General features: G+C 35.2%; 1 protein-coding gene and 1 pseudogene across 1 annotated transcript; both read right to left on the reverse strand.

Moving 5' to 3' along the window:
* Positions 1-205: 205 nt before the first annotated feature.
* On the reverse strand, positions 206-1263 carry LOC116554428 (olfactory receptor 8J1). Its single transcript, XM_032282400.1, has one exon. The coding sequence runs from the start codon at positions 1235-1237 to the stop codon at positions 272-274; it is 966 nt and encodes a 321-aa protein (XP_032138291.1). The 5' UTR covers positions 1238-1263; the 3' UTR covers positions 206-271.
* Positions 1264-4323: 3060 nt separating this feature from the next.
* Positions 4324-5152, reverse strand: LOC116554546 (annotated as a pseudogene).
* Between the last annotated feature and the right edge of the window lie 9219 nt (positions 5153-14371).

Here is a 14371-nt window from a genome sequence, read left to right on the forward strand (position 1 = left end):
TTTTTAATTTATATTTTTTCTAACTGCTGGAAACCATTTTTATTTCAAACTCTCTACCTGCTTAATCCCAGGCAGAATTGGTGAATAACATTTTTTTTTCTACATTAACCTCACAACTCAAAGAGTTTCAGTTTCTTTTTTAATTTAAGGCTCCTAAATTCTATCTTGTAATTCCTACGATTGCTTAGGAACCTGTAAGTCAGATACCTACCTTTTCTTTTTCCTACATTTTCTCTCACATAATGGCAGCTTCTATTAACTCTCTCCTTATTTATCTGTACCATTTAAAATTACATTGTTTTAAAGGATAGCACTGATTTGTCATGAATTTCTGTAGAGCAGACTTCACATCCTTATTCCTTAGGCTATAGATCAAGGGATTCAGCATAGGAATGACCAGTGTGTAAAACACAGAAGCCATCTTATCAGTATCTAATGAATGGTTACTTCGAGGCTGCACATACATGAATAGCAATGTCCCATAAAAAATTGTGACTGCCATCATATGTGAAGCACAGGTAGAAAAGGCTTTCCTTCTTCCTTCTGATGAACGTATTTTTAGAATGGACAAAGCAATGTTGAAATAAGATACTAGAACTATAATCAAAGAACCAACCACATTTGTAGCTGCAGATACAAAGACCACTGTTTCTGGTAAGTAAGTATCAGAGCAAGATAATGCTAACAGAGGCACATTATCACAGTAAAAATGATTGATTACATTGGAAGAACAATAAGACATGGAAAATACACAAGATGACACCACAATAGCTGTAGAAAAGCCATAGAGGTACGTGAGGGAGACCAGCAGGAGACAGAGCCGCTGAGACACCACCACCATGTAGAGCAGAGGGTTACAAATGGCCACATAGCGGTCATAGGCCATCAAAGCCAGCATGATTACCTCCGATACAATGAAGAACAAGAACCCTCCCAGTTGGGTGGCACATTCATAGAATGAGGTAGTTTTCTTCTTTAGTAAAAAGTTAATCAGCATTTTAGGGGCAATGACAGTAGAATTGCCAAGATTGATGATAGCCAGTTGTCGCAGGAAAAAGTACATGGGGGTCAGAAGTCGAGAGTCAACACTGGTGAGGGTGATGATGCCCAGGTTCCCTGCCATGGTCAGCACATAGAGCACCAGGAAGACCAGGAAGAGGGGAAACTGGAGCTCTGGAGAGTCAGAGACACCTGTGAGAATAAACTCAGTGACCCTGGTGACATTTTCAGGAGCCATGTAAAAGTTTGGAAATTCATCTGTTTGGGGGAAAAGAGAGGTTAAAAACTTTAAAGAATTATTTGTAGGACTGCCATTATATGGCTAGGACAATTCCTTGGTAACATTTCTGTGAATTATGTATTAATCTAACTCAATTATTAAACTCAAGCTTCTAAGTCTAATAAGTGAACAGTATAATTTGGGAGAGAGTAAAAGCAAGTATCGAAAAGTATAATAAATTAAACAGATGATCATGAAACATTTTGAGGATTTACTTCCTCACAACCTTATTGAATTATGAGTGTATTCTTAGTTTGCAAACACTTGAAGCCACAATTAATATTTTATATCATTTATGTTGAGCATGAGAAAGGCTTGAGGCATTTATATCTGCAAATAATCCAATTTCTAATCTGAGACGTCTTGATTTTTCTTAAGAATGGAAGATTCTAGATACTGTTTTGTCCCATTTTCTTTATTCCATGAGTATAATGTGGATTATGCACACGTAACTCATATTTACCATCCACATCTGTTTGCTTTTTCTCTTTTTTTTAAATTAACTCTAAAATACACAGAGCTATGTCCTCAGGTCTGTTTTTCAGGTGACACATTTTCTTTTTAGCAAGGCTACAGTAATCAAAACAGCATGGTACTGGTACCAAAACAGAGATATAGACCAATGGAACAGAACAGAGGTCTCGGAGGCAACACAACCTTTCTACAACCATCTGATCTTTGACAAACCAGACAAAAACAAGCAATGGGGAAAGGATTCCCTGTTCAATAAATGGTGTTGGGAAAGCTGGCTAGCCATGTGCAGAAAGCAGAAACTGGACCCCTTCCTGACACCTTACACGAAAATTAACTCCAGATGGATTAAAGACTTAAACATAAGACCTAACACCATAAAAACCCTAGAAGAAAATCTAGGCAAAACCATTCAGGACGTAGGTGTAGGCAAGGACTTCATGACCAAAACGCCAAAAGCATTGACAACAAAAGCCAAAATAGACAAATGGGACCTAATCAAACTCCACAGCTTCTGCACAGCAAAAGAAACAATCATTAGAGTGAATCGGCAACCAACAGATTGGGAAAAAATTTTCGCAGTTTACACATCTGACAAAGGGCTGATATCCAAAATTTACAAAGAACTAAAGCAGATTTACAAGAAAAAAACTAACAAGCCCATTCAAAAGTGGGCAAAGGATATGAACAGACACTTCTCAAAAGAAGACATACGTGAGGCCAACAAACATATGAAAAAATGCTCATCATCACTGGTCATCAGAGAAATGCAAATCAAAACTACACTGAGATACCATCTCACGCCGGTTAGAATGGCGATCATTAAAAAATCTGGAGACAACAGATGCTGGAGAGGATGTGGAGAAATAGGAACACTTTTGCACTGTTGGTGGGAGTGTAAATTAGTTCAACCATTGTGGAAGACAGTGTGGCGATTCCTCAAGGACCTAGAAATAGAAATTCCATTTGACCCAGCAATCCCATTACTGGGTATATGTCCAAAGGATTACAAATCGTTCTACTATAAGGACATGTGTACACGAATGTTCATTGCAGCACTGTTTACAATAGCAAAGACCTGGAACCAACCCAAATGCCCATCGACGATAGACTGGATAGGGAAAATGTGGCACATATACACCATGGAATATTATGCAGCCATCAAAAAGGATGAGTTTGTGTCCTTTGTAGGGACATGGATGAACCTGGAAACCATCATTCTCAGCAAACTGACAGAAGAGCAGAAGATCAAACACCGCATGTTCTCACTCATAGGCGGGTGTTAAACAATGAGAACACATGGACACAGGAAGGGGAGCACTACACACTGGGGTCAGTTGGGGGGAAATAGGGGAGGGAGGGTGGGGGGTGGGAAGCTGAGGAGAGATAGCAAGGGGAGAAATGCCAGATGTAGGTGATGGGGAGGAAGGCAGCAAATCACACTGCCACGTGTGTTCCTATGCAACAATTTTGCATGTTCTTCACATGTACCCCAAAACCTAAAATGCAATAAAATAAATAAATGGGGAAAAAATAAATAAATAAATAAATAACGTCATATTGGTGGAAATTTCGTTTTTGTAATTTCATGACATTATGCTTTACTGAGTACTACTTTCTGTTCCTTCTTTCTCATTTCTTTTTTTTGGTCGTTCTTTCATAAGTTTGGACCACTCCTCATAGTTTTCACATTGTATTTTATGTTTAATCACAATTTTTATTTATATATTATTTATGTTGAGCATATATTATATAATTATAATTATATTATTATATAATTATATATAATTTTTACAACATAAAGTATAACTGCTTTTTAGTTGATTTTTTATTCATCTTAATATTTTTAATATTTTCATTACTGTAATAAGCATGAGTATTATTATTTAGAGATTTTCTGTGAAAACTACAATGCTCATAACTGACACAATTTAAGTGCTATTTTAACATGTCTAAATATTCCCGTTGAGTTCTTTATAAATTTAGGATGATCACCTACCCCTAACTGAGGCAATTAGAGTGCCTTCTCTGCCATAATTTATAGTTCCACTGGTGTGGGCACCTGACCCAAAGAAATTCTATCATAGTCCCTTATCTAAAAATGTGGAGTTACATTTCAGTGGGTTAACACAATATTATTAAAAATGCCTGAATTTTAAAATCCCAGAGCTGTTTACATTATTTTCTCCTGAAAAAAAGATAAATAGAAAAGTAGAAAACTATGCTGTAGTGTGAAAAAAGAATGAAATGAACCAAAATAATTCCTAACATTGTTAATATCTAATCTCAGTTTGATTCTGAAACCAAACATCACACTTTTTCTTGTTTTTAAAAATAATCACCTTATTTATTTATTTACACCTGTTTATTGAATACCTTACTCGGGCAACATGCAAACTTCAGATACATTGCTTATCCCTCTTATGGACCTGCTAGTCCAATGACAGGAAACATACAAAAACCTGGTAAACAAACATATAAACAAGATTATTGCACACTGCAATAAGTATAATAAATAAATTTAAAAAGAAAATACATTATGATAACTTGGGGGAATATTTTCACATGGTATGTTAAGGGAAGGTCTTTTTTAATTTTAGCAGTTTCCACCTTTGCGTTTGAACTTCTTTCTTGGGCTTCGTTTCATAGACTAGATTCTCTCGTATAGCTGCATAAGCTTTCTTATATATCTCCTCCATCATGTCTGGAGTTAGGCTGTTCTTTATGTATAGAGGGAACTGCTTCTTGTAAGCATCTTCATCTTCTTCATTAAGTAGAACATGTCATCTGCAAAATTCTGGCCCATGATACACTTACAGTGTACTTCTACATTAAATTCCTTGCTTTCAGAATCATGACCAGGGAATCGTTTGGTACTGTGTGGGATAGGCAAGCCTCCATCCACAGCTCCCTTCGGGGCACCAAAGCTTTATAGCCAGTGGTAGTTCTGGCAAGGCCTGCATCCAAATAGCAGGTAAAGGCACCTGGCTGACCATCAATGCTTTCCACATGGTAATCATCACCAGTCTCTACCGCTTGACCTTTATAGATCTTGTCCATGCCAAACCTATTGAGAAGCCTACAGTCCGTCAGCAGGCCAGTACAATACACTGCAGCAGAATTTGTCAGGCCAGCCTTCACAGCACATTTTGGCAGTTTGTGTGCATATGCTGTGCAGAATATCGTATCCTCCTCTATACAGGCAAAAGCAATCTGACAAATGATATCTCTGTTTGTTATACAAACTATCTTCCTGTATTTGGGCATGTTGTATTTATTTTTATCCTGTATCACCAAGCATTTCAGAGCGTAGTAATCCATTTTACCGTCTCATCGTCTTCTAAATTTCACTTGGTGTCTTTTAAGGTAGGCCTTATTCTTCACAACTTTAACAAACCCCATTCTGCAGGAGACAGGCCCATGTCCGCAGCTCAACAGAGACCTGCAGACCTTTAACTGTAAGCCATGACAACATCTTAAGATAGGTGAATAACATTATTAGCTTTATTTAAAAAGATTACTCTTGTTGTTATAAAGATAATGTACTATAGGATTGAAAAAGCCCAAGGCAGGGCAGCAATAGAAATTTTAAAATAACAATAAAAAATGAGTTTAGAGGTTGATATGGGACTTCTGATATAAAATAATGTGGGCTTCGGCTAAAATGGAGAAACTCAGGATCAAAAAATGGTGACATTGAGAGTCTGGAGCAGAAACAAGATGCTCTCCTCAACATAATTTATGTAATAAGTTACATAAGTTATATATGACAGAATGATAGATGGGGGATTTATTTTGATTAGGGCAACAGCCATGCCATTTTTGAGTATGAGACAATATGTTTTAAGATGGAGTAAACAAAGTGATATTTTGAATGTATTCAGTTTCAGTTGCTTAGGAAACATTTAAATAATCATTTAAGTAAGCTAATATTTAAATCTGGCTGATATTGATGTGATTAGGCTTGGGAAACATCAATCTAGATAATGATAACGTTTTTTGTTATATTTCAAGATTTTATAAAAATGTACAACCCCAATTCCTAATTTGTTCTTCATTCAGTTTGCATGCTTTCTGACTCAAGATCAATCTTATTTTTGACACTCTCGTTTTCCTTTTATTTCCAAACACTACACAACAGGTAGTCAGGCTTCTGTGTCCCCTCCAGTGCCCCTTTCTTATCTGACTTTCTCTGGGTTTGCAATATTAGTATTCCCTCTGCAGCCTTCAGCCACTGTGTTGTCTGTCTTAGCAAACATGCCAGATACCAGCCAATATGAATGCTTGTAGACTGTGTTAGCTACTGTTTCTGGTGACACCTAGTGCTTTCCTGGCTTTATGATTTATTTAAAAATCCAATAATTAATTCTTAAAAGTAATCATTTTAAATCACAAAAACCATATCCATCCTATAATTTTCTCTTTCAGCTCTCAAGATTACACTATGTGCTAGTTTCTGTGAATACTTTCCCATTCTATGCATCTCACTTTTCCACTTCCTTAGAGCAAGCACTTTTATTAATTACTGTATCCTTTCTGGTTCACCATGTTATGATTCTTTTAGATTGACTGGTAGGAATGACAGTCATTAAGGCATTTTATACAATTAAGTTATGTTATCCAAGCTATTTTTTACAATAATTGAAATATGCTTTTACCTCATTTACCATCAAATTCACTTGACTTTTCTGGTCATTTACCCTAACAAACATGCATTAAAGGCATATTTTTATTTCTGACCCTTCATGTCCTCACTGGTATTGATTCTTCTTAGACTGGTTTCTTTTTCTTTCTCTTTCTTTTTTTTTTTTTTTTTTTAGTTGTTGTGTGTGTGTGTGAGAGGTACAATCTTCTCTCAAAAAAGTTTGTCCACCATTTGTAGTAGTGTGTCCATATATTTAAAAACCAGAAATGAGGGTAGCATCAAATGAGGCTAATAAATTTTAATTTTGTAATATTTAAAGATGTCATTTGTGATCACTCTCTAGGCATGTTCAATCTTTTCAAAACTACTATTGAATTGAAAGAGTAGAAAGATGAGTTGTGTTTTTCTTGTGAGACAGAGTCTCACGCGGTCACCCAGTCAGCTGGAGCGTGGTGGTGTGATTTCTGCTCACTGCAACTTCTGTTCCCAGGTAAGCTTCAGTCTCCCAGGTAGCGAGGACTACAAGGCGTACACCACCATACCTGCCGATTTTTTTTTATTTTTAGTAGAAATGGGGTGGTGGCCAGGCTGGTCTTGAATTCCTGACCTCAGGTGATCCACCTGCCTTGGCCTCCCAAAGTGCTAGGATTACAGGTGTGAGCCACTGTTCCCATTCTTGGGCCCCAGTTAGTTGTCTTTAAGTTAGTACCATGTTTTATGGCTAATGTGTAACAATAATAGCCTTTAACTTTTAAACAAAATAATTCTTATTTATTCCCTATTACTAGTGTTAGTCAACAATAATAGCCTTTTAAAAAGTGTTTTTTCAAAATACTTTCCATGAACTCAAGATTTTTTTTTTGTTATACCATCTGAGAGGGAATGAAAAGAAAGTAAACTTATTTTTGAACATTCTATTTTGGGTTAGTTTAACTAAGGACAACCCAGGCAATGAGTTTTTTCTATAATCCTCTTGATAATGCTATAGAGGTTTTGTCCCATCACACCATGAATCTAGGGTTGTGCAGTTTTTCTTAAAGTCTTACTTCTGCTTTTGGAAATGTCTTCCCGCAAATGGAAGTCCTACTTTTTGATATCAAATGGAAGTTCTTCCTTGCTATTTCTTCTGAACTAAAATACTGACAGATTCCTTTCATGACAAGATAGATGGTTTAAACATTTTCCATTATTGCACTGGATTACATACTATACTTCTATACATATTTGCTTGTATATTATCACATTGAAAGGATAATTTTTCTGAGGACACTTGCATTCTATACTTGCATTCTCAAAAATAAAAGGCATCATTTTGACTTCCGGTAGTTGTATATACAGTTTTTTCTTTCATAAGTTATACTGTGCAACATACAATTTTCATTGTAAATAATATTGCAAACTTAAACCATGATGTAAACAGCCTCCATGAGCAAAAATTCATAGATTCAGTAGTGACATAATTTGCTTAATCATTGTATTATTTGATTATACATAATGATGCTATTTCTAACTTGGAAACATAAATAGCTTGATCATAATTATAATCATATAATTATGATTATAATTATGATCAAGCCCTGTATTCCTAAAAATAGTTATAAATCCTAAAACCAAACTTTAGTTTAAGCATTGTATTATTTGATTATACATAAATGAAACAAGCCTTCCCAAATCAAAGTGAAGTGGCTCATTTTAAGGTATGGTTTTGGATCTTTTAAAGATCATTATACAAAAAAAAAAAAGTATTTTCCACCCACCTCTACAGGAGAATCTGCTTCAGGTTCTTAGAGTTTATACATGGCTGTGACAATGAGAGATGTGGGGCTTTAAAAACCTTTGAGACCTTAACTCTGAAGCACAGGCAACTCTTGTACATACACATTGCCTTTTATGTCTTTGGGGAAGATGCCACCTGGGACTGGTTCCTTAACAAGGTCTCCCTCTAGAAAGTCAATCAGACACTCTGTGAGTCCTTCTGGTAGTCTGTGTTTATTCTGTATTATTGAAGTGAGTTCAAGTTCATTACAGCTAAGGGACATGGTGATTAAACTGTCTTTTCAAGTAACTCATTTCCATTCAGAGACTCATTATTGCAAGATGAGCTATGTAAGAGCTAGAAGCTGATGGTATCACAGGAAAAGTTTAAAAAAAAACAACTTGTATCTATAAATAATATATTTATTGAGTCATTAACTCTGTTGTCTCCCTCTACCTTTTATTTCAAAGTATAAAACATAAAGTCTCTGATGCACAAAGGCATTTTTAAAGACACCTAACATGTAGAACATATGCATTTTTACGCATGTAATGACTAATGGAATTGTTTAGAAAGAAATGTGCCTTGGGGAAATTATCTTATTTAAGAATTAAGTCCTTTTGTATATACAAAGATCTGCCCCCAAGGCCTCAAATTAAAGCAGAAAATGGAGATATATAGCATGATCACATTTATGTACAATATAAACCCATGTACAGAGAAAACTGTTGTATGCTTTGTAAGAACACAAGAAAACAAATTCACATTAAGTCATTCTGTGGTGGTTTCCCAATGGTGGTGACTGGGACTGGGTAAAGAAATTAAGATGAAAGTTGTACTGAAGACTATCATAACAAAATGCCACAGCCTGAGTAGTTTTAACAATGGAAATTTGTTTCCTTACAGTACTGAAAGATAGAAGTTCAAGTTCGAGGTCTCAGCAGGTCTGGATTCTTCTGGGGTGGCTCACCTGGGCTTGCAGGGGGCCTCCTTTTCACTGTGTCCTCACGGAGTTGTTCCTTGATCTGTGTATTACATGCAGAAAAATGCATATATTCCAAATGTTTAGTGTTTTTAAATAATGCCTTCATGCGTCAGGGAATTTATGTTTTATACTTTGAAATAAGAGATAAAGAGAGACAACGGAGACAGTGATATAATAAATATATTATTTATAGATATAGTTTTTTTTTTTTTTAATTTGACTGTGATACCATCAGCTTCTAGCTACTGGAAATAGATGTCGGAAATAGATGCTCTGTGTGGCAAAGAAAAATTAGCACTGAGACAAAGGATCTTTCAGAAACACAATTTTTACTTCTTGGACTGCAGGAAGGATACCCTTGCTAGCCATTGTGTCATGAGAGTACAAAGAACAAAGAAAAACACACAAATTTATCCCTTATGCATTTGGAGTCGTCCTTACTGCTGTGTCTGATCTCCATTGGCTGGAGCCAGACCTCACAATCTAAACTAAAACCCAATTATTTGTCATGAACAGAGGAACATAATTATTCTAAACCTCTCAAGTTAGGCCCAAAACAGCTGAAAAGATGGAATCTTCATTTAGAATAAAACCTGCTTCTGGAAATCTCTTCTACATAAGTAATACAAGTTACTTAAATATATAAATAAAATCTTCACCAGATATTTTTTTCAGTGAGATAAAATACTGAAAATGAAATACACAGTTTAGAAATTTGTTAATTATGGGATATGTTTAGTATACAATTATATATTTTTAAAAATTCATTTATGTGTATTATATAGAAATTTGAGGAAAGCTTTTGAGAGGCAAGTTAAAGATAGTATTAAAAGGGTAACGTTTTACTTCATGATCACACTCTTACGTGAAATCTAAAAGAGTCAACCTAATAGAGACAGAAAATAAAAGTGGTTGCTGGGGCTGAGGAGTAGAAGCAACTTGAAGATGTCGACCAAAGAGTATAAAATGTAAGTTATGTAATGGAGTATGTTAAATGTAAGTGTGTAATGTAAATTATGTAAGTTAAGCATAAAATATACATTATGGAGGATAAATAAGTTCTGGGTATCTGACAGCCAGCATGGTGATTAATGTTAATAAGACTGTATTGTACACTTGACAATTGCTGACACAGTAGATCTTAAATGTCCTTCCCCCCCACACACAAAACTGTATGAGATAATGGATACGTAAATTAGTTTCATCCCTTGGTAATTATTTCACAATATATACGTTTATGAAGACATCATGATGATGAATGTGGTGGCTCACTCCTGTAATCTCAGCACTTTGGGAGCCTGAGGCGGAAGATTGCTTGTTCAAGACCAGCCTGGTCAACATGGCAAGGCCCCATCTCTACAATAAATAAATAAATAAATAAAACAAAATAAAAAATTGTCCTGTTGTACACCTTACATATATATAATTTTTATTTGCCTATTATAACTCAATAAACCTGGAAAAATAAATAAAAGGATCATATTGTATTGGTTTCTGTTAAAAGAGCAAGAACTTACATACAATAAAATGCCAACTAAACGTAGTTGACATTTGAATAATGTATTTAAATCATCCCCAAATGTTCCCCAATGTCTCTTTGCAGTAAATTTCTCCATACTATATCTCAGGATACAACTGTTATGATTTCTTTTTAATATACCTACACAGTTTTATATATAAGGCAGCATTACACCATATGGGGCATTTACTTCTATTTTACACATTCAGATATGTTTAATACACTTCCTAAGGCTATACAATAGAACACAGAAAAACAAATTGCAATATATTCAACACTTAGAAAAAGTGATATGATAAAGAATATAAAGTACTAGTTTTAACACTTCAAAAGATAAGTATATATTCTGTTTTTTTACAAATAACATCACAAATGGTCACATATTCACACGCTTTTAAATATTATTTATACTCAATGTAAGGCTATTATCATTTTTGATACATAAAATTTTTCTAGCTCTGAAACAATGCAAAATTTTTAATCAATTTCAGTAAATTCCATCCCAAAATTGCTGCTTCCCATTAAGTCATGCAACTACTCCTCTTCTAAGATTTTCTAAAACATGTACGTCAGGGGAAAAGACCTCTTTTAAAAAATAATCCCAATTAGTGGGAGAGTAAATGGCTGACACTGGTAGCAAAACCTTAGTTCATTGGAAATGACATGCTTGAAATTGCCATGATTTCTATCACCACATATGAGTTTATCTGTTCTAGAACTTCATGTAAAAGGAAAAATATAGTAGGTTGTGTCTGGTTAATGCTATTGAAATTCATTTGTGCTGCTGCATATAGCAATAGCTCATTCCATTCTATTGTTGAGTAGTATTCTATTTTAGGAATACAGCATAATTTATATTTTCATTTGCTTATGAATAGTTGATATATTTCCATTTTATACTACTTTGAATACAGTTATCAATAACATGAATGTACATGTTTTTTAGACATGTTTTCATTCCCCTTTGGAAAACATTTAGAAGGTGAACTCTGTGAACATGTGGTAGTAATGCATTTAACCTTATTTATAACCACCAAACTGTTCTCCAAAAAAGCGAAGTACCATTTTACATGGTAATCAGCAAGTATGATAATTTTAGGAGCTAATACCCTTCATCATGTTGACACTCGGTACTTGGTAATGAAATATTTTAAATTTTACTCAAATGAGTTGATGGAAAATAGTATCTTGCTGTTACTGTAATTCCATTTCCCTGATAGCTGAGGATGTTAGGCCTCTTTATCATGTGCATATTGACCATTAATATTTACTATGTGGAGTATCTTTTATCCTATTTGTGTTTGATTGCCTTTTAGTTACAGCTTGTAGGTGATATTTATATGTATCTAAGGTCCCATATAAATTACGTGGGCTTTTTAGTAGGTAATCAACTGAATGTCCATGTGTACATGTGTTTTGTGCTCTATTCTGCACCACAAATCTATTTATCTATCTTTATAAAGTGCTGCATTAACCCCAGTACTGTAGGTTTATAGGCAGGCATCGAGTAGGTATTGTGAGTTTTCTAACATTGTTGTTTTTCAAGGTTATTTTGGCTATTCTAAATTTTTTCTGTGGCATATAGAAGCAGATCAAAAGCCAGGTATGGGGAACCTTGCTTTTATGCCGTGAGACTAGGTCTACAACTGTCCACTCTTTTTTTTTTTTTCTTTTTGAGAGTTGACTTTATTGAATCTTTCAAGCCTTTTAATGTGATTTTAATCAAATAAATAATTTTTAATTTTGCATTCATGTATCATTGGTTTATATAATATTAATTATATCATAGAATTACAATAAAAATACAAATGGAATATATTGGTTTGAGAACAAACACAAATAAAGCTTAATTAGCAAATACTTGAACTGATGAGAGAGTAGTAATGGTAATATTAGCCTACCACATTGGGGCATCCATCAGTGCATTTTATAGACAAATGAACAGGTTGTGTTAATCTAGCAACGTGGTTATGTGGAGATCAGTTTGGTGAAGAGACCAGGACATGTTTCTGCTCTTCCCATATTACAGTGCATTTGATCAAGTGGGTTCCTTGGCCTTGAGAGAAATGTCTACTTTAAGAAGTTAAGATTTTTTTTTGTAATTGTACTTTAAGTTCTGGGGTACATGTGCAGATCTTGCAGGATTGTTACATAGGTACACACATCCCATGGTAGTTTGCTGCCTCCATCCCCCAGTTACCTACATCAGGCATTTCTCCCAATGTTATCCCTCTCCAACCTTCCTACCCCGCACTGTTCCTCCCCTAGCCCTCTACCGCCCTACAGACCCCAGGGTGTGATATTCCCCTCCCTGTGCCCATGTGTTCTCATCGTTCAACACCTGCCTACGAGTGAGAAAATGCGGTGTTTGGTTTTCTGTTCTTGTGTCAGTTTGCGGATAATGCTGGTTTCCAGCTTCATCCATGTTCCTGCAAAGGACATGAGCTCATCCTTTTTATGGCTGCATGATATTCTATGGTGTATATGTGCCACATTTTCTTTAACTTGTCTATCATTGATGGACATTTGGGTTGGTTCCAGGTCTTTGCTACTGTAAACAGTGTTGCAATGAATATATGTATGCATGTGTCTTTATAATAAAATGGTTTATAATCCTTTGGGCATATACCCAGTAATGGGATTGCTGGGTCAAATGTATTTCTATTTCTAGATCCTTGAGGAATTGCCACACTATCTTCCAAAATGGTTGAACTAATTTACACTCCCATCAACAGTGTAAAAGTGTTCCTATTTCTCCACATCCTCTCCAGCAGCTGTTGTCTCCATATTTTTTAATGATCGCCATTCTAACTGGCATGAGATGGTATCTCAATGTGGTTTTGATTTGCATTTCTCTAATGACCAGTGATGATGAGCATTTTTTCATGTGTTTTGGCCTCATAAATGTCTTCTTTTGAAAAGTGTCTGTTCTTATCCTTTGCCCACTTTTGAATGGGTTTGTTTTTTTCTTATAAATCTGTTTTAATTATTTGTAGATATGGATATTAGCCCTTTGTCATATGAGTAGATTGCAAAAGTTTTTTTTCCAATTCTGTTGGTTGCCTATCACTCTAATGATAGTTTCTTGTGCTGTGCAAAAACTCTTAAGTTTAATTAGATCCCATTTGTCTATTTTGGCTTTTGTTGCCATTGCTTTTGGTGTTTTAGTTATGAATTCCTTGCCTATGCCTATGTCCTGAATGGTATTGTCTAGGTTTTTTTCTAGGGTTTCTATGGTGTTAGATCTTATGTTTAAATGTTTAATCCATCTGGAGTTAATTTTAGTGTAAGGTATAAGGAAGGGATCCTATTTCAGCTTTCTGCACATGGCTAGCCAGTTTTTCCAATACCATTTATTAAACAGGGAATCCTTTCCCCATGGCTTGTTTTTGTCAGGTTCGTCAAAAATCAGATGGCTGTAGATGTGCAGTGTTACTTCTGAGGCCTCTGTTCTGTTCCGTTGGTCTATGTCTCTGTTTTGATACTAATACCATGCTGTTTTAATTATTGTAGCCTTGTAGTATAGTTTGAAGTCAGGTAACATGATGCCTCCATCTTTGTTCTTTTTGCTTAGGATTGTCTTAGCTATGTGGGCTCTCTTTTGGTTCCATATGAAATTTAAAGTGTTATTTTCCAGTTCTGTGAAGATGGTCAATAGTAGCTTGATGGGTGTAGTGTTGAATCTATAAATTACTTTGGGCAGTATGGCCATTTTC

The sequence above is a fragment of the Sapajus apella genome, unplaced genomic scaffold (genome assembly GCF_009761245.1).
Source record: "Sapajus apella isolate SASKATOON/1434 unplaced genomic scaffold, GSC_monkey_1.0 scaffold14, whole genome shotgun sequence".
Classification (NCBI taxonomy): Eukaryota; Metazoa; Chordata; class Mammalia; order Primates; family Cebidae; genus Sapajus; species Sapajus apella.